This window comes from Microtus oregoni, unplaced genomic scaffold, assembly GCF_018167655.1.
Source record: "Microtus oregoni isolate MIOR12 unplaced genomic scaffold, Mior012 000014F_ref0000157, whole genome shotgun sequence".
NCBI classification, from domain to species: domain Eukaryota; kingdom Metazoa; phylum Chordata; class Mammalia; order Rodentia; family Cricetidae; genus Microtus; species Microtus oregoni.
The window spans coordinates 41,704,032-41,729,888 of NW_024543073.1; the positions used below are offsets into that span (position 1 = coordinate 41,704,032).

General features: G+C 44.9%; 1 protein-coding gene across 1 annotated transcript in view; it reads left to right on the forward strand.

Moving 5' to 3' along the window:
• The window catches only part of Arhgap10 (Rho GTPase activating protein 10), a 259,737-nt gene that overhangs the window by 209,516 nt on the left and 24,364 nt on the right, over positions 1 to 25,857 (forward strand). Inside the window, exons 19-20 of the mRNA XM_041663469.1 lie at positions 3,037 to 3,187; positions 25,583 to 25,739. Coding sequence (XP_041519403.1) covers positions 3,037 to 3,187; positions 25,583 to 25,739 — 308 coding nt within the window. The remainder of the gene's footprint in view (positions 1 to 3,036; positions 3,188 to 25,582; positions 25,740 to 25,857) is intronic.

The following is a 25,857-nucleotide window of genomic DNA, read 5'->3' on the forward strand; positions in this document are numbered from 1 at the left end:
GTTTTGCTTATTTCCTCTTGTAGACTTGGAAAGAATATAATACCATTCTTGCACATTGCAGAGAATCATAACAGGTAGCTTTGTAGCCTTCTGAGAGGAGAAAAGACCTTGGAATTGATGCTAATACATTGGGAAGCAAGGTGGATGTGTCTGAGGGGCAGAGTCACTGGTGGGCTTATGTACGTGGGCCCAGGCCTGCCTTGTCTAAACAGCAGGAAGTGATTTAAGTGTAAAATTTTAGTGCTAAAGTAGAGAAATGAAGATGTTAAAAGCAGACGTTTGGTTCTAAGTTTCTCGAGAGTCCATTTGTAGCTTTCCTTTTAGCTCCTCGCTTGATGTCTTTCTCTGAAAGACTGGAAGAGCTGCTCAGAGTACCAGCTATGGTGATATTGGAGGTGGTGGAAAATGAGCGCTGTCTTGTGAAAGTGGCTGAGCAGCCTAATAGAGGCCTGGATTCATTTGCGTTGTTTATGTCTCGTGTCACAAATGCAGATTGGACCCATCTATTCTGAGTCCCGCATGCCTGATGCTGCACTGTGTTAAGAGGTCTCCCAATGCACGAGCATCAGTTCCCAGCATCAACCTCAGCTCTCAGAGCTGGTGAGGTCCCAAAGCCCAGACAGTGCCGTCTATAGGGAATAGCTAGGTTTCCTAACAGCAGTGATGTGGAGGGTGGTTCAGCTGTCCGGATGCCGGTCCCCCAAAGAATTTATTAAGGCAGTGGTCAATAGATGGAACCTTTGAGCCTTCATATGTATAAATGGGAGGTGGCGTGGTCTAAAAAATTCATGCGCATCTCTAGTGCCTTTATTTTTCTGAAATATTCTTTTGGTGTTGTGATTTTTGCCTTCAGTCCTTCCACAGTGAAGACACAGTTGTCCTAATTGTGGGATGATTTCCAAGTTGGTCTTTCTTTGCTTTGACTACACAAAAGAATGACCTGGGTGCTTTAAAATATAAACCAAAGAAAACAAAACAATTTGAAAGCACAAACCCAATGGTGTCTGAAGACCAGCTAATGTCTGGCCCCAGCTCTTGGTTGAGAACTGAAGTTAGGGGTGTGGTAGAGCCACAATGGGCTGACTGCAGATTGGCAAGCTTCCACACCTCCTGCTAGGTAGCCTTCTCCAGACATCTGACCCTCCCGTGGAGAGGGAGGTGCCTGAGCTGTCAGCACGTGTGCATGCTGTCTGTGCAGCATGCTTGGAAAACCACCACCCATACAGTGCCAGTCCCGGGTTGCGGGGGGCCTAACTTTCCAGTGCTTGGTGTGCTTTGGACTTCCTGGCCTGATGACATCCCAGAGACATTTGCCATGTTTGTGGAAGTCAAGCATAGATAAGTTTGGGACTTTATAAAGTATGGTCATGGTGCTGTTCCCTTTGACTGGGATTATGCTTCCTACTGTCCCTCCATCGCTGTTCTCATGTTGGTTTCCACCTCATTGCTCCTGTCCCCGTATGCCACAACCTTTTTAACTTGAACAGTGACGATGGCGGTACAGCAGCTGGGCCAGCAGATTCTCAAGACACACCTGTACAGTCTCCTCTTTGCCAGTGCCACGTGGACCCAGATCCTGTGGAAAGACACTCTTAGTAGGGTTCCAGGTACAATAGCAGATGAGATTATCACTGGCAAATACTTGGCCACAGCAACTTAAATAATTTCTTATTCTGTTTATACATGAGGGGGCAGTGTGACACTATAAAGCAAATACAGTGTTAAATAAGCTTATTTTTATTGGTATATAATAATTTTTAGGTGAGAATCTCTAGGGTTTTTAATTAAAACCCTTTCACTATCAGTCAGTTTTTCTGACTGACACACACACACACACACACACACACACACACACACACACGCGTGCGTGCGCATCATGTGCTTGATTCTGTTCAAATGAGTAAGTAATGAATTGCAATACCTTTTCTTGTGAGTTTACATTTGTGTTCTTTGTTTTCACTGTTTTTTTTTTTTTGAGACAAGATTTCTCTGTGTAGCTTGGAGCCTATCCTGAAACTCACTCTGTAGACCAGGCTGGCCTCGAACTCACAGAGATCTGCCTGCCTCTGCCTCCTGAGTCTGGGATTAAAGGCATGCACCACCACCACCTGGCTACGTTTGTGGTTTTTTAATAGTAGGTGCTTGTTTCTTGTCTCCACTGGAGGAATGTGTCAGTCCTCTGCAGGTATAGTGTCTTGTCAGGCTGATGCCTCTAATTTTTTATTTCATTGCTTCATTGAAGGCCAGAGTCACTTAGGCTGAGGGGAGCCTTTCACCTCAGGTCTTGGTGGCCAGGGGACATCTGTGATGAATCACTGCAGTGTGATATGCTTCTCTGTGTGGCACACATATTACTTTTTTCCAAACAAATTGCTAGGCAAAGAAGCAGCGCATTTTAATTAATGTTATCATTCCTGATATGTGAATGGCGCTGCAGATAAATCATGGTGGCGATGTTCTGGACCAGAAATAGGAGAGAAAAGTATTAAAAGGGTTGGAACATATTAAATGAATTGATGAAATCTGTAAAACATTAAATAAGAAAATTATGAAGACTGTAAATCAGAATCCAGACAGGTGATTTCATAGACACAGGCTATTTTTTAAACCTATAAAAACGTTTGTAAATGGATGTTTCTGTTTATGTTGTTGGGAAAAAATTAGTCTGACAGTTTGGCATAAGAATAACCGTCTTTGAAACCTAAGGGGTTCTGGATGCCTTTATACTGATCCCGGCTCCTTTCCTGTGCATGAAGAGCCATGATTGTCTGCCCCATGGTGGAAAACGTGGTATTTGTTTACTTTAAGAAAAAGTTATTTGAAATATAATCATCTAGTGCTGTTTTAATTTTAGTGAGATGCTTTATTTTGAAATCTTGTGTTAAAAACTTTTTTTTTAATGTTAAATTCAGAGGACTGGATTTTGGCTCTGGTCTGTCATGAATGAACCCCAAATCTAGTGTGGGCAGGTTCTGGTTTGCTGTAACAATACACGTTTTACTCACGGACACCCACTGTGCTTATCCCCAATGGCAGATATTTCGGACCTCGCCTGATGCTGCCCTCCCTGAGCCCACCTGCCTGTCGGCATCACCTCCAAATGCTCCACCGCGACAGTCAAAGAGACAGGGGCAGAGGACCAAGAGGCCGGTGGCTGTGTATAATCTTTGTCTTGAGCTGGAAGACGGTAAGATGCGGATTGTTCTGCTGGTGGCATGCTGAGGGCGCAGCCTGTCAGCCACCCTCGGTGCAGGCCCCAATGTTTCAGTCTCTTGTGCTCTTATTTCTGTCTTCCCGAAATTGTAATGTTTTAGATTAGCAAGGAGGTTGACGTTTTCTGGTCAGAGAGAAAAATGCAAGTTTCTGTTTTGTGTTTGTTTCTGTTATGCATAGTTCTTTTTTTTGTTTTAAGGCAGCTTAAATTTCTTTTTTGGGAGACTTGTGTGACCTCCTGTGAGGTTACATAACCCCGAGACACATGGAACTAAAATTAAAGCAGATCTTTGATGCGAGAGAGGAGCTGGTGGAGCCAATCCCTTGCTAATGCGTCTGGATTAAAGGCACAGGTTACTGTTGTGGGGCATGGGCTTCTGCACAGTGGTGAACCCGGCGGACCAACGTCCTCAAAGAACAGAGTCCTCAGTCACCGCCACAGCCGGGGCGGCCAGTTGGCCTGCCTTTGAAGTAAGGCTGCACTAACTGGGGCCAGTGGTTGGGCAGATGGTGATTCTCATGCCCCGTCCAAACACTGTCGTTGCCAACTGGCTCTCACCTCATAGCCTTGTGTGAACTTTTAGGTCAGAGCCAAGACTGCGAGCTCCACAAGGGCTGATTGGTGATTTGTAGTCACGTGGTTCTCGCGAGGAAAACATGATGATGTGGTGTCCAAGCTCCACAAGGGCTGGTTGGTGATTTGTAGTCACGTGGTTCTCGCTAGGAAAACAAGGTGATGTGATGTCCAAGCTGCATTTTTGCCTGCGCATTTCCTCCCGTTGAGTCAGTTTTCCAAATTTAAGGTTATTCTTCACTTCTTTTGCCGCAAACCCTTAAGTCTTTGTTGTGGTTATGTTGACGGGGACCAAATTAGAATACCTTCATCATGAACACACATTCAAGAGAAAAGTGTCTGTCGGTTCATCCAGGGAAGTGGCAACTGTCCTCACGTGACTGGAGGTGCATGCAGAAAGACCCACAATACTCCGGTAACAAAACTAGGGTGTGTTGTTCTTGTTTCTTTCTGAATTACTTGCTATGTGCACACGTTTCAGAAATAATTTCTGGTATTATTTTCCTGTTTCCCAGAGAAAATCATGAGTCACGAATTTCAGTTTCTGATTGGAATGTGTGTATGTGAATGAGTGTGTGTGTGAGAGTGTGTGTGTGTGTTTAGGTCAGAGATCTCTACAGCCTATCTTTTGGGGAGGCTCTTGTTGAACTCGGGACTCACTGATTGGTTCTGCACAGTGCTAGGGTTACAGGCCTATGTGAGCACGCTCAGCTTGGTGATGTGGAAGACACACTCCAGTCTCCCGTCCTGGCTTGCTCAGAAGGTATTTTACAGATGGGGCCATCTCTCCAGCTCCCAGAACTTCTCTTCAGACTTGTTTCCACTTGTGATCCCAGCTAACTTTTTTCTCTTCTCACTTTCTTTGTCAACGGAGCTGCTAATAAGGAGTAAAACTGCCTGGTTTGAGTCTCACCTTCTCCCCCAGCTCACCTGTCCTCTGCTAGAAGTGTTAATAAACAGTGAAACAAGCAAATGCCAGAAAGTAGGAGGGGAGAAAGAAATACACACTAGACGACTAGATGTCTGAAGGCCTGCAAGGGAACCAGAGCTAACTGTTTGACTGTGGAGGTGATCAAAGTCAGGCATTTGTCTGGAAATCACAGCTGCATTCTGTTACTCAGCAGTAAAAAAACAATGACTTCTTGAATTTGCATACAAATGGACGGAAATAGAAAACACTAGCCTGAGTGAGGTAAGCCAGACCCAAAAAGAGGAACATGGGATATATTCACTCACAATTGGTTTCTAGCCATAAATAAAGGACATTGATCCTAGAGAAGCTAAATAAGAAGGTGAACCCAAAGAAAAACATATAGGCATCCTCCTGAATATTAACCTTCATCAGGTGATGAAAGGAGACAGAGTCAGAGACCCACATTGGAGCACCAGACTGAAATCTCAAGGTCCAAGTCAGGAGCAGAAGGAGAGAGAGCAGGAGCAAGGAACTCAGGACCGCGAGGGGTGCACCCACACACTGAGACAAATGGGGATATTCTATCGGGAACTCACCAAGGCCAGCTGGCCTGGGTCTGAAAAAGCCTGGGATAAAACCAGACTCGCTGAACATAGCGGACAATGAGGACTACCGAGTTTTGAGTTTTAGTAATATTTCTTCTGCATAAGTGGGTGCTTTTATGTTAGGGGCGTAGATATTCAGGATTGAGACTTCATCCTGATGAATTGTTCCTGTTATGAGTATTAAGTGTCCATCTCGATCTCTTCTGATTGATTTTAGTTTGAAGTCATTTTTGTTAGAAATTAGTATGGCCATACCTGCTTTTTTCTTAGGACCATTTGCTTGAAAAACCTTTTCCCAACCCTTTACTCTGAGTAGATGCCTGTCTTTGTGGTTGAGATGTGTTTCTTGCAAACAGCAGAATGTTGGATCCTGTTTTCGTATCCAATCTCTTAGTCTGTGCCTTTTTATAGGTGAATTGAGACCATTAATATTAAGTGATATTAATGACCAGTGATTGTTTACTTTGGTTATTCTCATTGTTTTTGGTAGTAGAGTTTGTGTGTCTCCCTTCTTTGAGTTGTGCTGGTGAAGGGTCGCTAGATGCCTGAGTTATTGTAGGCAGTGTTGGCAATGTTGGATTCCTTGGGTTGTGATTTTCCTTCTATTACTTTCTGTAGCGCTGGATTTGTGGCTACGTATTGTTTAAATTTGTTCTTATCCTGGAATGTCTTGTTTTCTCCATTGATAGTGAACCATAGCTTGGCTGGGTATAGTAGTTTGGGTTTGCATCCATGGTCTCTTAGTTTCTGCAGTACTTCTATCCAGGACCTTCTGGCTTTCATGGTTTCCATAGAGAAGTCAGGTGTAAGTCTGATCGGTTTACCTTTATAAGTTACTTTTCCTTTTTCCTTTGCAGCTCTTAATATTCTTTCTTTAATCTGTATATTTTGAGTTTTCATTATTATATGGCAAGGGGATTTTTTTTTTTTTTGATCCGGTCTGTTTGGTATTCTGTATGCTTCTTGAATATTTAAAGGAATATCTTTCTTTATGTTGGGAAAGTTTTCTTCCATAATTTTGTTAAAAATATTTTCTGGGCCTTTGAGCTGTGACTCTTCTCCTTCTTATATTCCTATTATTCTTAGGTTTGGTCTTTTTATTGTGTCCCATATTTCCTGAATGTTTTGTGATGAGAATTTGTTTGCTTTGCTGTTTTCTTTGATCAGTGTGTTTATTTTTTCTATGGTGTCTTCGGAATCTGAGATTCTTTCTTCTATCTCTTGTATTCTATTGATTATGCTTGTTTCTGTAGTCTCTGCTCATTGACCTAGATTTTCCATATCCAGCTGGTCCTCAGTTTGTGTTTTCTTCCTTGCTTCCATTTCAGTTTTCAATTCTTGAACTGTTTCCATTACCTGTTTGATCGTTTTTTTCTTGGTTTCCCAGGGTATCATTTACGTATTTCCTCATTTCTTCAACCTTTTTGTTATACTTCTCATCCATTTCTATAAGGGCATTTTTTACATGTTGTTTAAGGGACTCTATTATCTTCATAAAGTCGATTTTTTCCACTTCTTCTGTGTTAGGTTGTTCAAATACTTCTGTTGTAAGATCATTGGGTTCTGGTGTTTTCATGTTGTTTTCATAAAGTCAATTTTTTCCTCTTCTTCTGTGTTAGGGTGTTCAAGTCCTTCTGTTGTAAGATCATGGGGTTCTGGTGTTTTCATGTTGTTTTTCAGATTGTTGGGTGAATTCCTGCCTTGGCGTCTGCCCATCTCCCCCTATTGATGCTATCTAATGGGTCTTTTAAAACAGGATCAGGTTTCCTTGCTGGCTAGGGGCCCCGCTTACAAAATGCCCTCGCTCTGTTTCCTGGGTTCCCGCCATGGGCCAAGATCCCTCTCACCACTCAGAAGGGTCTTCAGGACCAGGACCAGGCTCCCTGTTTGCCAGGGACCTCGCCAACAAAAGGTCTACCACTCTGCAGGCCAGCCACCAAAACAGAGTAACTCCCGCTGCCCTTTGCCCCAAGCTCCAGACCCAGCGCCCAAACAGGCTAAACTGGGTGATCCTGCGACCCCGTGGTAGGGAGGGGGAGTGAAGGAGGCCCCTGGGCGCAAGCTGGGATGGGCCAGGGAGAGAGAGGTCGCAGCAGAGGAGCAGCCCCAGCAGAGGGTACCAGCCCTAGCAGACTAACCAGGGGATCAAGGGAGTCGGGGGATTCCCCCGCTCCATTTCCTGTGTCCCGCTGCTGGCCAAGAACACTCTCCCCACTCAGGAGGGTCTTCAGGGACACGACCAGGCTCCTCGTTCGCCCATGGACCTCTCCAATAAAAGGCCTACCACTCTGGAGGCCTGGCCCCAAAAAACCTACTTGATTTAATTGTAGTGGGGCAATCTGCTCTCAGTGTGGGCTTCACTGTTTCATGCTTGGACTATCCTGCATCTGCGCCGGTGCCGCTGCTTGGGCCTGCGCGCCGGTGTCTCCTGTTCCTTTGTTTTAAATTAAGCATGTATCAGTGTTTTGAGTGCGCATCCGTGCCTCATATGTGTACAGCGCCCGTGGAGGCTAGAAGAGGGCATTGGGTCCCCTGGCGCTGGGGTTACAGATACTGTGAGCTGCCATGTGTGTCCTGGGGATTGAACCTGCGTCCTCTGAAAGTCACTGAGCCACATTTTCTTTACCCATGCTTTGGTTGAAGGACATCTGGGTTGTTTCCAGGTTCTGGCTATTATGAATAATGTTGCTATGAATATAGTTGAGCAAATGTCCTTGTGGTATGGGTATGTATCCTTTTGGTATATACTTAAAAGTGATATTGTTGGGTCTTGAGGTACATTGATTCCCAATTTTCTGAGATTCCACCATCCTGATTTCCAGAGCAGCTGTACGAGATTGCAGTATTATATCTTCTGAAATGCTTGCCTTACAGAATGCTCACTGCTCACTTTCCCATGGCTGTTAGTCATCTCTTGAACTTCTAAACTGCATCAGTTTGGCTGAGTCTGTTAATGAAGTAGCGGAGTCTGAAGCAGGCTGCTCCGTGCTTTGCTCCACGCTTCTCTCTGTGTTAGCTCTGTGTTTGCTTCGATTTCATTCTCGTTATGCCATATTTTTATTTCCTTAGAACTAGTAGTAAATTAACTAAGGCCCTATGGGGCACGGTTCACATTCTCCAGCTCCCCTGGGTTCATGTCCATGCTTCCTCTTTTTGAAGAGGGCTGCTGGGTTTTCTGTAATTTCCTCTAATGTGGAGGGAAGTTTGTGGGCCTGCTAGAGATGACAGTGACCTCTCTTATTTTCCTCTCAAGGCAGGAAAAACCAGAAGTAGTGATATGAAGAATGAGGAGAGGCTCACCGTCTGAGTCCTGACTGAACTCTTCCTCCCTTCACACAGCTTTAATTTTAAACAGAACTAGACGCTTATGAGACTAGTTGTTATGTGCATCTTCCTGAGTATAATTAGATATTCTGTGCCTGTTTTCTGTGCATGATATAGTAGTTTACTTCTTTTTTTTTTTTTAGCAGTTTACTTCTTTAGGCAAGTTAAAAATATGATTTAATGCGGGTTGAAGATAGCATCATCTGCCAAGCCAATTGGCAGGATATAGTATTCTCTATTGTTGGGCTTCCTTGGGTACCATTGACTTGGCACCTGTAACATTTGGATGAGATGCGTGTTAGCTGCAGCGCATGTTGTTGAACATGTGTTATTGTGGTCCTGCAGCAGGGTAGAAGGAAGCAAAGAGGATGAGTGTACACTGTTGAGGGAGAGGCAGATAGAAGGGGAGGCCATGTCGAGGTCCCTTCAGCCTCCACTCAGTGTCACATGCCAGCAATGGACACTTAAAGTGATGATGGGTATGAATTTATCCACCTTCCGTAGATTAAGAGAATTTATTTTGATTAGGAGGTATAAGCAAGAAAAGCAAAGATGTGAGAGTAGGTCTCTGTGTGGTCTTCTAAGTGTAGATTCTGCAGGGTGAACTCAGCCTTCAACATGGTTGGCAAATATTCTGTAATATCCTAGCATATGTAAAGTTTTTTTTTATATTTATTTATTTATTATGGATACAATATTCTGTCTGTGTGTATGCCTACAGGCTAGAAGAGGGCACCAGACCCCATTACAGATGGTTGTGAGCCACCATGTGGTTGCTGGGAATCGAACTCAGGTCCTTTGGAAGAGCACGCAATGCTCTTAACCGCTGAGCCATCTCTCCAGCCCTGTAAAGTTTTTTAAATCCTAAAATAGTGAACCTTAATAACTGTCAAGTTTTCTGCCATTGCCCTTCGTTGGGGGTTAATGGCAATGGATGCTAGAATTGGAATCATGCCACACTACTGACGAAGAACTTCTATAGTCTTTGTCGTGCGTGCTTCCTACACGCCAGGCCGACTTCTCTGTTTGCACAGCTAAGGTACTGGTTAATTCACTGCTGAGTGTGACGGGCATGGTTGCTGGCTTACGTTACATGGTAGCGACTACTCAGAGTGGCCTCACTGTTCCTCCTAAGTGGTGATCTTCGAGCCAGGGCTCTTCCAGCAGTTGTCAGCAGAGAGAGGAGTGTGCCCCTGGAAGGCCGTGGAGGGAGAAGTGTCAAGAACCAAAGTGCTGCGTGTTCGTAGAGGAGGAGTAGCCTTCGTGCTCACAAAGAAGACAAAACTCTTTTCTGAGTGCATTTTAACGTCTTAATTAAAACATAATTAATTATCTTACCCCTTGTATATATTCCCCTCCTCCCAAATTCATGGGACCCTCTACCCTTTAAGCATATTGTTCTGTATACATACAAGTGAATAAATATGAAAGGGTGACCTAGTAAGGCCATTCAGAGTTGCCTGCATGTGTGTTTCTGAGGCCAGCCCCTTGGCACTGGATCACAGTGGGGGGGGGGGGGGGGCTTGTCACTAGAGAAGAGTAATCTTCCCTTTCTCAGCAATAGTGCATGTCGGGGTGAGGCCCCCTGGGATTTCCTCCACCTGTATTGTCTTGTCAGCTGGGACTGAACAGAACTCATTTTACTCTGCCTTTTACATGTCCACTTTGATCCATAGGTTCACCCCAGAGCAGGGAGGCCACCACCACACAAACAAGCCAGGGATACCTGGTTGATATTTGTGCTGGCTGTGTGCTCCCAAAACAATATGCTTAAAAAGCCTCTTTTTCTCTCCCCCTCCTCTCATTCCCTCCCACACCTCCTGTCTGCCCACTCATGAATCCAGCCCTCTTTCACCTCTGTTCAGGAAAGAGCAGGCCTCCCATAGGTGCCAACAAAGCATGTCATATCAAGTCGGGGTAGGACTAAGCTCCTGTCCTTGTATTAAGGCTGGGCAAGACAACCCAGAATTAGGAACAGGTTTCCAAAAGCCAGACAAAGCACTGGGGACAGGCCCCACTCCCACTGCCAGGAGTCCGACAAATAGACCAAGCCACACAATTGTCACACATATGCAGAGGGCCTAGACCTCTCCTATGCAAGCTTCCTAACCGTTAGTCCATGGTCTGTGAACTCCCATGAGCAGGCCAGTTACTTCTGTGGGGTTCCTTGTAATCCTGACCCCCCCATCCCCAGCTTGTACGATCCTTCCTCTCCTCAGCAGGACTCTGTGCTCCAGCCCAGCACTTGGTAAAGTCTCCTAAGATGGGCTTTTGGGGAAGGCCTGTGACTACCCTAATTGTCATCATAGAACCTACATCCAGTAACTGATGGAAGCAGATGCAGTGACCCACAGCCGAGCACTGGGCTGAGCTCCTGGAGTACAGTTGAAGAGAGGGAGGAGGAACCGTATGAGCAAGGGAGGAGGAACCATATGAGCAAGGGAGGTCAAGATCATGATGGGGAAACCACAGAGACAGCTAACCCGAGCTAGTGGGAGCTCGTGGACTCTATACTGACAGCTGGGGTACCTGCATGGGACAAAACTAGATCCTCTGAATGTGGGTGACAGTTATGTGGCTTGATCTGTTGGGGGGGGGGGGGCTGACAGTGGAGCAGGACTTTTCCCAGATGCATGAACTGGCCTTTTGGAGCCCATTCCCTATGGTGGGACACCTTGCTCAACCTTGATACAGGGGGGAGGGGCTTGGTCCTGCCTCAGCTTGGTATGGTAGACTTTGTTGGCTCCCCCTCTGAGGAGTGGGTGGGGGAGGTTGGGGTGGGAGAAAGGGAGGGATGAGGAACTGGGGTTGGTATGTAAAATGAAAAAAGAAATTTCAGTAAATAAAAAGATGTGCTTTTGTTAGGGAGCTGTGGCCACGTTCCCACGGGTGTTAGCAGAGCACTTCCAACAGCGTGGGAAATGGAAGGGACACCATAAAACCACAGTTGCCACGCGTCATCGCCCAGGTTCTGCAGCTGCTGGCTTTCACTGTGGGCATATCTGCCCATCTTCACTTAGGATGTACCAGCCCAGCTAACTAGGTGGAAGCAGTTCTCCATCGTAGGGTTGGAGATGGCTCTTCTAACTGTTTTTGTAATCGTTCAACCTGATATTTCATCAGTGGATTCTGGGTAAAAACTTCCTGAGCGTGGGTGCCTCTTCAGCACCCCTTCAGAGCTTATGGCGATTCCTTGATGTAGAATCACTGTGTTGTGATGCTGAGGCTGGGACTAGGCCCACAATGTGACAGTCTGTGTAGACCGATTATTTCTTAACTCAGTTTTACAGTGATAAGATCAATAGGTTAGAAAAGACAGCTAGAAGCTTCAAGCTATAATTGAGTTGTGGCGTGCCAATAAATCATGTGTGCTGCGGCCTCGGCATAGGCCTCTCCGCCCCCCAAAGCTAGCGAGAAAGTGAAAGGCAGTGTCTCTAACTTCCTGTGTAGCCTCCTCTGTGCTTCTGTGTGGGACGAACATTGTCCCCGTTGTCGGGAGAAGGAAAAAGGTTTATTTAACGTCTTTAAAGAACACTGGCTGCTGCTGTGGTGAAAATGAGTTCATGGCAGGTAACTAGACTCTGTAGAAGAGAAAATTCCTTTAACGCTTGTCTCCCCGTGGAGTGTGTTCTTTCTTCACTTCTAATAGCTTTTATTTTAATTTCTAGTTCTGAATTCAAGCAGCTGTCAGTCTCTTTTTAGTCCTCCTTGAGAGTCTTGCAGCGTAGGAGGTGCCGGGCTGTCTAAGAAACATCTTTTCAAACCAGCCACAGTATTGTTTATCCTGAATGAAGTGGAATTTTTAAGACTGTCAAGAGTGAGTGATTTGAAGTGTTTTCTTTGGTAACCAGGACGATGAGCCGATATCGCAAAGTGGGGAGGGTATTATGCCAATGTGGCCAGTTCTGAATTGCTTATGTTATTCAGGGAACTCATGAAGATCCTGAAGAAACCTAGCAGAGGAAAAAAGGTGCCCCTACAACTAAGGCACGAGCAACCCATGGCCACTTCCTCAGTTCCTACCTACTTCTTGCTACTACAGAGGAAAAAGAGGATCAAGTCAGCAGAGAAAATGTCCTCACGTGCTGTTTTTCCTAGTGTCTGTTTGGCCTTTTGGTGGCACTTTTGGGGCTTGATTTGCTATGTGATCGTGTTTGTGGAGGAGAAGAGTGCCACCTTTAGATGTTTTTTAAAAAAATCTTTGTGCCTGTTCAAATAAAGTTTTGATTTGCATATTGGAACTACGGATATTTTCTACGTTGCACGGCCTGTTCGGGTGTTAAGTGTGACTCCGGTCATGAGTTTCTGTTTCTCTTTGGGTCATAAAGGAACAGTAGTTATTTAATTCTGTTTATTATTTTGGTTCTTTTATAGAACCAATATTTATATTCTCTTCGTAAACATGTTAATAATATATGGAGGAATAGGCTACAAAGTTGAGGAATACTAATCACTAATTATCATATACACGACAGATACTGCTCTCACCAGTATTTACTGCACTTAGGTATTCCTCAGGACATACTACAGGTGCTGTTCATAGACCCCACAGCTGGGCGGTGACAAGGCCTGGGCTACTAGGCAGTAGCTCTAGGACTCTGGGAGCTTCATCCCTGTGCTGAAGCACTAAACAGAAGCACAGGCATAGCCTGCAATAGTGATAAAAATCTTTATACCCCTCCACCCCCAACAGTATGATCATGAATGAAAAGAAAAGGAAGAGCCTCTTCTTTAAAGGAAACACTGAATGTAGAATAAGCCTAGAAATCTAGGAAGGCAGTCTGCTCCGACAATGGCTATCTAAGGGCTTGAGGATTCTGTCATTGTGTTTATCTCTTTTCTATAGTGATCATTTGTCATATACACATGGCATTTACATGTGTATACAAACAACGTGCAGACATTCATGTAAATAGATGTATGCCTTGTTCCTCCACCAGGGCATATATAACTGTGTGTAGGCTACCTCTACATTTGCTGCTCAACATGGCATTTTTATTTATGTTATCAAGTAGAGTAACATTTTGAGCTTGGGAACAGGAAATGTACAGTTTGGCATGTTATAGTTTATGCTAGTCCATGTAGCATTCATTAGGTACTAGTTTTGGTAAAAATCTACCAACCCAGATCTTATTTTAACAAACTAGAAATTATGTCAAAACATAAGAAATGAGTTCCTGATGCTAGATCCCATAGCACTTTCCAGTGTCCTCGTGTGTCATGGTGATATAAGAGGAAAGGCCACTACGGTGCAGTGTGGTAGCTCTTGTGAGTGACCCTCTGAACCGTGGGAGGTACAGGCTGCTGACATTATGGCAGGAGTTTGGTTCTACCAACCACTGCTGGGGAGGTCCATTTCATTTGTACTGAAGCCACTTTCAGAAATAAAGTAGTTGATGTTGAGATTTGAATCTGTGTCTGTATGTGTAGAGGAAGTTGCTAGATGCCAGATCTCCTGCAGACTGTTTGTCTCAGCAAGCTTTATATACTAATGAACAGTGAAAGTGATATTTAAGGATATTAACTTCTTACTTATGTAGAAGCTTGGGTTTATTTCTACAGGATGTGAATTCTATGATGACTGTCCTTTGTCTATCAATATTTGAGAAGATTATCTGTTGGCATAAAATGCTTTTTTCCCTAATATTTTAAAGTTATACTGTTCTTTTTGGTATTGTTTAAACTTTGCCTTAAAATTTTTAGTATGTGCCTGGAGCACGCCTTTAATCCCAGCACTCAGGAGGCAGAGGTAAGCGGACCTCTGTGGGTTCGAGACCAGCCTGGTCTACAAGAGCTTGTTCCAGACAGGCAGTTCTGTTACACAGAAGAACCCTGAATAGAAAAACCAAAGAGAAAAAAGTTTTAGTATGAAATACATTTTATTGTCATTGAGTTATAAGTATTTTCTAATAGCTTTTTAGTGACTATATTTAGTTTGCTGGCATAGGAACTGTAAGGAACAGCATTTTGTTACAGTGTAGATGGTCTTGCAGATCTCCTTTGGTACTTGTGATTAGAATGAGGACAGACTCTATAGGCTTATGTGTTTGAATGTTGATCCCCAGTTGGTAGAACTATTTTTTAAGTATTAGGAGGTGTGGCCTTGTTGGATGTATGTCACTGAGCATGTACTTTGAGGTTTCAAAAGCCCATGCTATTCTCAGGGTCTCTCCCCCCCCCCCCCCCCGCTTCTTTCCCCCTCTCCTTCCCTTTCTCTCAGCATGTGAGCTCTCAGTATTGCTCCAGTGCCATGCTTGCCTGCCTGCCTGCTCGCTGCCTTGCTCTGCCCCCCCCCCCCCCCGAAACTAAGCAAGCCCTGATGGAATGCTTTCTTTCCTAAGTTGCTTTGGCCATAGTGTCTCTTCACAGGAATAGAAAAATAACTAAGTATTTAAGATTTTAGGGCCTTCCTTCAAAAATACTTTATGTGATGTTGAGAATATTATCTTCTATTTGCTGCAAGTTGTGTGTATGTGTCTGTGACAGGGTGGTGGGGCTATAGGAAGTCTCCTTGTACGTTGATTCTAGGGCTTTTCTTTTTCTTGATACATGTTGGGGTCTGGGTGGAGCATGTAAAACCAGTCACTACAGTGTTGAGTTTTCTGTTTCTTCTGTAGCTTATGGTTGGTTGCTTGAGGTTGTGGTTTTATTTCCTTGTTTGATCACCACCTTGGTCTTCATTAAGTGACCTTTATGTACCTCCTGTCGTTACCTTTCTTTTGGGTCTTAATTACCTAGTATCTCCATCCTTTTTTCTTATATTTTCAACTTGTCCTTTTTTCCCCTAAGCTTTCTTCTTTAAATCAACATATTGTATGATTTTTAAAATGTAATTGGAGAACCATTATCTTTTTTTTTTTTTGGTTTTTTCGAGACAGGGTTTCTCTGTAGCTTTGGAGCCTGTCCTGGAACTAGCTCTTGTAGACCAGGCTGGTCTCAAACTCACAGAGATCCGCCTGCCTCTGCCTCCCGAGTGCTGGGATTAAAGGCGTGCGCCACCACCGAAATTGGCAAGTTTAACCCATTTTTATATAATTATCATGTTACGGTTTTGTCATTATGTATTTTTCATTTAATGCATTTGATACATTTTTCCTTTTCTTTAAGAAAGCAAATGGACTTCTGCTGTTCCCGATGGTAGTCTTCCGTGTCCCTGATGGTATTCTTCCATGTCCCTGGTGGTATTCTTCCTTGTCCCTGATGGTAGTCTTTCGTGTTCCTGATGGTAGTCTTCCTTGTCCCTGATGGTAGTCTTCCTTGTCCCTGATTGTAGTCTTCCTTGTCCCTGATGGTAGTCTTCCTTGTCCCTGATGGTAGTCTTCCTTGTCCCTGATTGTAGTCTTCCGTGTCCCTGATGGTAGTCTTCCTTGTCCCTGATTGTAGTCTTCCGTGTCCCTGATGGTAGTCTTCCGTGTTCCTGATGGTATTCTTCCGTGTCCCTGATGGTAGTCTTCTGTGTCCCTGATGGTATTCTTCCGTGTTCCTGATGGTAGTCTTCTTCCCTTTTGTTTCTAGAGTGGTTATCCTTCTTTGAGTCGTATACTCTTATTTCTCTGTTGAGTTCTTAAACTACCGACATTTTGCCTCCGCCACCAGCATAACAGTCTCAGCTTCCTCTCATTTCCCTACCTTTGTTGGTATTTTCTGGAATCTTCTTTTTCCCTTTGGTTATTCTGTTGCCATTGCCTTTATTAATGGTAATAGTATAGACATTACCAAGTTAGTTGGACATCCCTCTGTTGCATTTCTTGATAAAAATCTTGAAGACTTTATGAGACTAGCCAGTATAGTTTTTTGAGTGTCGGGCCTTTAGGGATTTGTACTGTCTGATGATAATTTTATGATGTCCTGACATGTTGAAATGCAGTTAGAATTCTTTTGCCCTCATTCTTTGAAGGCTTGGTGGATTCTGTTCTGATTCTGTTCTGTACTCGAGTGCTGTTGAGAAGTCTGTGGTAGACTGACTTTTATGTGCTGTGTTCCTTGTATTTATATAGGTTTGGGTTTATTTCTTGTATCTGGTGATCTTGAATTATGCAGTAGTATTTTTGCAGCCACGGTTTTCTTTATTCTCCAGTTTACTGTTCTTGAGTCCGTTGACTGGGGTCCTCTAATTTCTTTAATTTTAGGAGTGTGTCCTTACTTCTTTAAGCATCTTTTCCTCTCAGTCTGTTTCTTCTTCCAGAACTTGGATGTTGATGGTTCTCTTTCCACTTCTTGTATTATGTTTCTCGAAATCACTGGCTTTTCATATTTTCTGAGCCTGCTGACTGCAGTTACTCTTGCTCAGCTGTGTCTCAGTATCTGACAGGAGCAAGGGAGGGAGTACTTATTTGGGCTCATAATTTCAGAGGATTGATTGACCCTGTCCACCTGAGGAGAACATCATGATGGTAGCAGCATGTGGCCAAGAACAGAACCTGATATCGTGGGGAGCCAGGAAGCAGGCAATGAAGAACAGTACCCCGAAGTCCTGCCCCAGTTACCTACTTCTTTCCTTTTGCAGCATTCGCAGAACCTCCCCAAAATAGTGCCACTCACTGGGTACCAAGTTTTCAAAACATTAGCCTGTGGGGGTATATTTTATATTGAAAACATTAACCATCTTAACTTCCTTATAAAGGAGCATGCCATGAGTGTGCTGCCAAGGGTGATTAGAGCCTCTCTCTCCCTCTCTCCTTCCTGTTCCCTTCCTCGCTCAGCTGTTGTTTCCAAAAGTTTATCTAGGTGCTTCACTTACAGCCAAGTTTTGCTGTTAGCCCACAGCTAACAGAAAGAAAGGCGGACATTCAGGGAACTGAGTTTGCCCAGTTCCTTGGGGCAGTGAACGCTTAGTTTGCATTTACTTTGGAGAGCTTCATACTGTCCAAGACCTGGTAGATCACAGGTTCTGAGAAGCTACACGATCTGAGTATTGTCGCGTCTTCTGTGCCTGATGGGTACTGGTACCATTGACCTTTGACTTATCCTTCCATCGACCTCTGAGTATTTCCCTTCTGTCTCTGTTGATTGAGACAATGGACAGGTGTTTGAGGATATGCATGTCTTCTTTATTTTTTTTTAATGTTATTTTATCTTTCTGTTGTTTTTAGGTATATATGGGAAGAGAGGAAGATTTTCATTTAAAAGTTTTTGAATAGAAAAGTCCCTGATTGGGCTTTATCAGAAAAGTGCAACTGTGTCCTTGTGGGTACAGTTACTAAGTTCTTAGCTAGTCTGTCTGCGCCTAGAAATTAGCCATTTGATAAGTAGAAGTCTCTGAGGTTATGGACCCTCAAGTGGCAGCCTACAGTTGTCTTTGAACTAACCAAATATGTGATTGTGAGGTCTGTGTAAATTAAATCTAAATAATAAGTCAACATCCTCATTTCTTTCTTTCTTCTTCTTCTGTCCTCTCCCTTTGGCTGTTTGTTAATGTACCATTCAGGTATTTAAGAGTGAGGACTGGGACATCAGCCCAGCCACAAACTATAGTCTGTCCTGCCTACAGGATGTTCTGGGGTTAAGGAGCACAGAAATTGTGGAAGTGGCTGACCGATGACTGGTCCAGCCTGAGCCCCATGCCAGGAGAGTGAGCCCACCCATGACACTGCTGGAGCGCCAGGACCCAGATGCTGGATGGCTGAGAGACCTAGAACAGAGCTAGATATGACTTGAGAGGGGAAAAAAAAAGTCAATGCAATGATGCCTACCAGTATTCTGCTATTCCCTTGGTTTAACTAGCCCCGTCAATAGTCATCTAGGAGGTTTCATCCAGCCACTGGTGGAAACAGGTGGTGTGGAAACAGCCAAACATTAGGCCAGCCTCAAGGAATCCTGGTCAAAAGAGGGAGAAAGGATTGTAGGAGTCAAAGAGGTCAAGTACGTGGCAAGAAAACACCAGATCAACTAATCTGAGCTCATTGGAACTCACAGACTGAACTGACAGCCAGGGAGCCTGCATGGGACTGGCCTGTCTGCATGTATGACAGTGGGTTTTCTTGTGGGACTCCTAATAGTGGGAGCAGGGGCTGTCTCTGACTCTTTTACTAACTTTTGGGGCCTTATTCCTTATATTGAGTCACCTTACCCAGTCTTAATACAAGAGGAGACGCTTAGTCTTACTGCGACTTGATATACCATGTTTTTTAGTTGATGTCCATGGGAGGCCCGCCTTTTTCTGAATAGAAAGGGAGGAGGTAGGATGGGAGGTAGGATGGGAGGTACTGGAAGGAGAGGAGGAGGGGAAACTACAGCTGGGGTATAAAATAAATAGAGGAAAAAGTGAGTGAGGGACATGGAAGCGCTTGCTCCTACAGAGAGCCCATTCCCAGCACTCATAGGACTGTGCAGGCTTTGTGGGAGTCTGTGTCACGGAGGCTAAGAAGGGACTCAGGGAGTGGTCTGATTTTTCTACTGCCAGGAAATACTTTGAGAGGAAGACAGTGAGAATAGAGGTCAGTGATGGGCAGTGGTGCGGAGAGGAACCGGCCAGAAGAGGAATGGCCATCACTGGGACAGGAGAGTCAGCAGGAAGAAGAGCTGACAGAGGGTAAAGTTAACTCATGCCAGCAGTGGCTGTGGTAGAGCTGTGGTTCTCAAGAGCTTTCCTTCCTTTATCTAATCTTCTGCCAGTCTCCGTGTTTCATTGATTTGGAAAATAAAGTATTCTTAGCTCATTATCAAACACACTTGGGGCTGCCACTTGGGGTGCTGGCTAGTTTTATGTAAGCTTGACACACACAGGCTGAAGTCACTTTAGTGGAGAAAACGCCTCCGTAAGATCTGGCTATTGGCAGATGTGTAGGACAATTCCATAATTAATGATTGATAGGGAGGACCCAGTCATTGTGGGTGATGGTGGTCCTGGGTTCTATAAGAAAGCAGACTGAGCAAGCCTTGAGGAACAAGACAGTAAACAGCACCCCTCCATGGCTTCTGCATCAGCTCCTGCCTCCCGGTTCCTGTCCTTTTTGAGCCCCTGCCCTGACATCCTCCAATGGTGAACGATGGCATTTAAATGTAAGCTGAATAACCCCTTTTCTCTCCAGCTCGAGTTTGGTCATGGCGTTTCATTGCAGCAACAGGAACCCTAAGACACTTGGTGCTTCAGCACTTACCCAGCATGTAAGACCTCATTCCTCAGCCCGGCAAGAAAAGGAAATCGGGCTAAAGAGTGCAACGCACGTTTCTCTGGCATGTCTTTCTAGTTTTTAGGGGAATGTGTGAGTCACCTTCTTTTTATCCTCGCTGTCTTTGCTGAGTTTTGCTGACTGCAGTGTCTGGATGTCTCCTGGATCCATTCTCTGCATCATGTCTCTCACTGTGATTTCTGCAGGAACATCTCTCGAGCTGCAGGTGAATTCAGATGCCCTAGTATTGCACGCAGAGTCCTGATTTCTGCCTCTGCCCCCAGACTCCAGCCAAATCCAGCTGCTTAACAGCTCTGAAAAGCTGCCATGCTCTCACCTGTCTTTCCACCTTATGTCTCTCTCTCAGAGCCTCTATTCTTTGAGAGTCTGGCAGTAATTTCTCCCTACTTCTGCTGCAGTCTCCCACATGTCTTCCAGCCCTCCCACTCGCAGGTTTTGAAACTTGTTATTCCTAAGTCTCAAGGCCCCTTAGAAAGTCTCGTTATGCAAATGCCTCCTTTGCTGTTTGTCTCCTGTCCCCAGCTTCAACCTGTGAGCACCACTGTGCAGCCTCATCCCTGCTGCTCCTGGTGAGGAGTCAGAGGGGCAGGAACTGGAGATGCTTGTGGTTTACGAGGGAGGAGCTGAGAAGTGGAAGCCACCAGCCAGTTTTGATATAAGACATTGAAGAATTTAGTTCCTCTGTTCTCTGCTCTGTCCTAGAGGCAGTGGCTTTCTTATTCATATTTCTTGTAGCAGAACATCCATTGCGTTTCCTCAAATTTTGCCTGGCAACACAGAGCGCCTATAAAGGATTACCAAGCCTGAGACGCGGTTTCCACTCTCAAAACATACATGATGAAAGTTGGGTGGCGGACTAGATTAGGTCTTGAAGTCATATTCAGCAGCAAAATGCCAAATTGATGCTGCTTTAGTTGAGAGAGGAGCATTCAGGCAGGTGTTGGCAAGTGTGTGGTAGAGGTCGGGCTTAAGCTGGATGTTGCCTGTTTGATTATGTGTTGTGATTGTTAAAAACAAAAGTCTTGTAGTACCATTTCTGCTCATTTTATTCACAGGACTGTTTGTAGATACCCATTAAAGGGTCACTCGCTACGAGATTCCCCTCTGTATGCTATGAATATGTTTTATTACCATTGGTTATTAAAGAAGCTGTTTCTGCCAACGACTTAGTAGAGTAAAGCCGGGTGGAAATTCCGAACAGAGATATAGAGAGAAAGCTGGCGGAGTCAGAGAGACTGCCATGTAGCTCCTGAAGGAGAATGACACCAGTTGCCAGCCAGAACCTTACCAGTAGGCCATAGCCTCATGGTGATACAAAGAATAATAAAAATGGGTTGATTTAAGATATAAGCATTAGCTAGAAATGTGCCTAAGCTATTGGCCAAACAATATTAATATAATTATTATATTAATTAATACAGTTTCTGTAACATGAACAGGGGCCTTTGTTGGGGTCTCTGTCCCACCCGGTACCCCACAACTGTTTAGCCCCAAAGAAAATCACACAAAGGTCTCCATAAATTATAAGCTGATTGGCCCATTAGCTCTAGCCTCTTACTGGCTAACTCTCACATCTTGATTAACCCATTTTTCTGATCCATGTTAGCATGTGGCTCAGCACCTTTTTTCAGTGGGGCAGATCACATCCTGCTGCTTCGGTGGTCTGGGCAGGAGTAGGCAGGAGTGGGAGGAATCAGCTTCCTCCTTCCCAGAATTCTCCTGGTCTCCTTGTATCATTTCTACTTCCTGTCTGGTTTTTCCACCTATACTTCCTGCCTGGCCAATCAGCATTTATTTAAAACATGATTGACAGATTACAGACAATTCTCCCATACCAAGTTTCTGTGTTATTATTCCGGCCCAGGTGTCTCTGCCTATAGTGACTCGTACCTGAGGGTAGAGTTTGCTAAAAGAATTGAGAGATGAAAATGACCACAGTGGGGCTGTGGCTGTGGCCCTTTGTTTTTTTTTATTTTATTTTATTTATTTATTTATTTATTTATTTATTAAGGATTTCTGCCTCCTCCCCACAACCGCTTCCCATTTCCCTCCCCCTCCCCCGATCAAGTCCTCCTCCCTCATCTGCTTGAAGAGCAATCAGGGTTCCCTGACCTGTGGGAAGCCCAAGGACCGCCCACCTCTATCCAGGTCTTGTAAGGTGAGCATCCAAACTGCCTAGGCTCCCCCAAAGCCAGTATGTGCAGTAGGATCAAAAACCCACTGCGATTGTTCTTGAGTTCTCAGTATTCCTCATTGTCCACTATCGGGAACTCACCAAGGCCAGCTGGCCTAGGTCTGAAAAGGCTGTGACCCTTTGGTAGAATGTGTATGCGGCATGCACTGGGCTCCAGGTTCTGCTCATAGTACTGCAAAATGAGTAAAAAAAAGCATCTTATCCAAATTCTTAATTGTAGATTAATCTCAAGATTTCAAACACTTGCTCTAGACAGCATTGAGTACAGAGGTTTAGGAGATAACTAAACTACTCGCAAACTTTATGGTCTGATTTCCGTCTGAGAATATACATTGCAAACAAATCTGGGCATGTTGGCATGACTCGTGATTCTAGAACAGGGAGGGTGGAGACAGGGGCATTCCTGTAGCTTGCTGACCAGCCAGCATAGACTACTTGTTGCATTTCAGGCCAGTGAGAGACCCCATATCAAAGGGAAAAAAGGTATCTGAGCCTAACACCCAGAATTGACCTCTGTCTTCCACATGCAAATATATTGATGACCACGCTATTAGGAGAAGTTTGGGGAATGGTTATAAGCCTGACTATTGATGCACATAATGGATGTGATTGTTGGTCTTTCTTATAACGATGAGTTTTGTCCAGCAGACACATTCCCAAATGGAGATGGGAATAGGAATTTTGTTTGTTGAGAAAGTAGCCAAAGGTGCCTTCCTTTGATCATTCTGCAGGCATAGTTGGCTCAGACTGCCACCGCTGGTGGACTGCCCATAGGGCTCTTAGTCAAGTACTGTATCTGTCTGTCTAAGGAAAGGATTAGAGGCACTGTAAATGCCCTGCTGTATCTGGTTTTTAAAGTAACATTAGACCCTGGCTCCCAGGCTCCCCAAACTTGCCTCTTATCTACAGCCCTTCCTGGTAGGAATGCGTCAGGAGGGAAGCTGGTCCCAGCCGCTCCACAGTTGCCTTTGCTATGTTAGGCTCTGCCCCGAGTCAGTTGGTGAGCCTAGAATGCCAGTCTAGAATTCAGTCTCAGGGAGCCAGGAAACAACTGTGTATGTATGTCCCTCTCACAAGGAGCTGCCAAAGTGGGCTTGTATTGGAGCTTGAATTGCTTACCTGACAGTGTTTATACAGTTGCTGCAGCCACATCCCTGGTAAGAAGCCACCTATGGGGTGAGATGAGTTCTTTGGACTTACGGTTGAAGGGATACACAGTCCATCTAGGTGATAGGAAGCACCAGGTGGTGGGAGCACCTGGTTAGGTTCTTGGCACCCGCGCTCCCACTCAGGAAGCATCAGGGGCAGGAAGTAGGACTAGACCATAAAACTCAAGAGTGGTCACTAGTGGGCCATTTTCTCTGGTGAGGCACCTCTTTTAAAAGCTCCATAACCTTTCATGACAGTTTTCATACGTGCAAACCTATCTGTGGAGTGGGCGGGTAATTTCACATTGAAGCCATAGAAATTATCTTTGAGCCCCTCTTTCTGGTCTTGTATGTGGTCTAAACTTAAACTGACTACGTAGCCCAGGTTGGATATCTACATGAAACTCTGCAGCCTTCAGGCTCCCGGAGTTCCGAGCTCACAGATGTGTGTACCACACCCAGCTGAGCTGCTCTCAGTCTTGTGGGGTGGTAGCTCGTAGTGACTGAGGGACACAGTTTGTACCTATATGGAAAAGAACTGGAGTCGAGCTTTCCAAGCAAAGGAAGAGACGGTTTGTGTTTTCAAAGGGAACTCCATTCTAAAAGGAATCGAAGCAGTGTTTTAACAGTGGATTTGGTTCACTTGCCTTTAAGTTGGCGCTACTGTTAGGGCTGAATTTCTCCAATGGCAAACATGTTTGTGCTGAAGGGCTCTCGACAAAGTGACTTAGCTGAAAGACAAGTGAAACAATCTTTCTAGAATGTGGCTGAGACGAGGACAGGACAAGACTTTACAGGGAGGCATGGTCCAGAGAGCACATCTACTCTAAGCTGGTCACTCAGTCCAGGCTTGCTTCACTTTCTATGCAGGACACTTCTCCCTTCATGTGTCTCCCCAGGCATTGCTCTGCCTTCCGCCATTTCCAGTGCCCACTGCCCCAGTGAAGCTTTTCTGGACCTCATTTCTAAGACACTTAGCCTTAGTTCTGAGTTGGGTCAGGGGTCAGAAAGATTTATTTTCTACACTCAGTTTTCAACACTAGCATGCCTAGGATGCTAGACTAGCCTAGGGTCCAGTCAAGTCAGGGCCTAGCATTTGTCTTCTGCTTCGTTCTGGGAGGAACGGGAAGTTTCCTGAAGCAGCTTTCTCAGAGTGAGCTCCATCTAACCCTGGCATTTGTGTGTGCTCTGCGCCAGGACCCAGGATACGGAGCTCTCACTTGCAGCTTTTGTTGGCTGAGGTTCTAGGCCTCCGTTTGCTGCTGGGGCAGCGTTGGGCAGTTGTTCTGACCCGTCACCTGGAAAATCAAGGCCAAGTTAGTGCCGTGTCCGTAGAACTGCTTCCTCTGCAGTTCACCGGGGCAGTTAAGATATAAGAAGTTCTTTGGGCAGAAAGAACAGCTCTGTTTTGGGGCATTCCGGTGTGTTTTATAGACCCTGGGCCATCATGAAAACATGAAGGCCAGGTGAGAAAAAGCCGTCTGTGTCAGATCGGCTGTTTTTTCATTTCTACACAAGCTGATGACATAATAGTAAGCATGTTTCCTAAAATGTGTAAATCACAGCCTCATGTAGGACCTCCTTCTTACCTATGGCTTCCAGTCATCCCTTGTAAGTACTGCAGGGAACCAACACTGCTCTCCTTCAGTGTTCATGGTGTCCATCTGTGAATATTAATCTTGTCCATGGTAGAAGCTCAGAATGTGAATTCCTTTTTCCATGTACTCAGTGTGAAAGGATGAGCAGGTGACTAGAGCATACGGGTTGGGCTGTGCTTGGCCGTTGTGCTGCCCCAGGCTCCCCTGATGCTGTCATTGCTTTGTCTGGGTTCTTTGCAGGTTAAGCGTTTATCATGGCTGCACACAAGGTGCTTGTTTTCCATTCAGTCTTTAGGTTGTTTCCTTTTCTTCACTCTTCATGGGATATAATCTATGTGTTAGTCAGCTTCCTGTTACCATAATAGATACCTGTGATATGCCAGCTTACACAGAGAGAAAGTTTACTTTGGTCCACAGTTTTAGGGACTAATTGAACCCATGTTTTTAGGCATGTGGGAGGCATTAGGGTGCATGTGATAGAAACAGTTGTTACCTCTTGGCTGCCACGAAGGGGTTAGGATCTCAAAGTCTCCTTTAAGGACATACCCTCTGTGGCCAAGTAAACATATTACAAAGTTGTGCTTCTTAAGGTTCCCACCACTATCTAGCAGTGCCATTAACTGGGAGCCAGGCTGTTCGCTGATCGGTCTTCAGGGACATTCTTTATCCAGTTCTGTCATTATAGGGAGGGAGGGAGGGAGGGAGGGAGGGAGGGAGGGAAGAAAATAAATCCACAGGTACAAACCTTCAAAGGCTGGCTATCCACATACTCCCTGGCCGAATTATAAATGTAATTTTGAAAATACTATGACTGACTGGTAACTAATGCCATGTAATTATTAGTGAAGTTATTTTTTTCTTCTCTGTTCTTTTCCCTCTAGGTGACAGTCCCAGCCCTCTCAAGGAGGACACCCCCAGCAGTCAGGATTCTCTTTCCACTCCGTCTCCCACAACTTCAACTGCCCATGGGCTCTCTGGCCCAGAGAAGAACCACCTCCCAGCAGATGGAGGGGCCACTGGAGACTGGACAGCCACTACGTAAGTTGCTGTGCTTCGGTGTGCTGCTAAAGAAAGAGAAGCTGTCACTTGCCTTGGCCAGCAAGCATTCAAGCCATTAGATCTGAGGACACTCGCTAACCAGTAGGGGTTCTCCAAG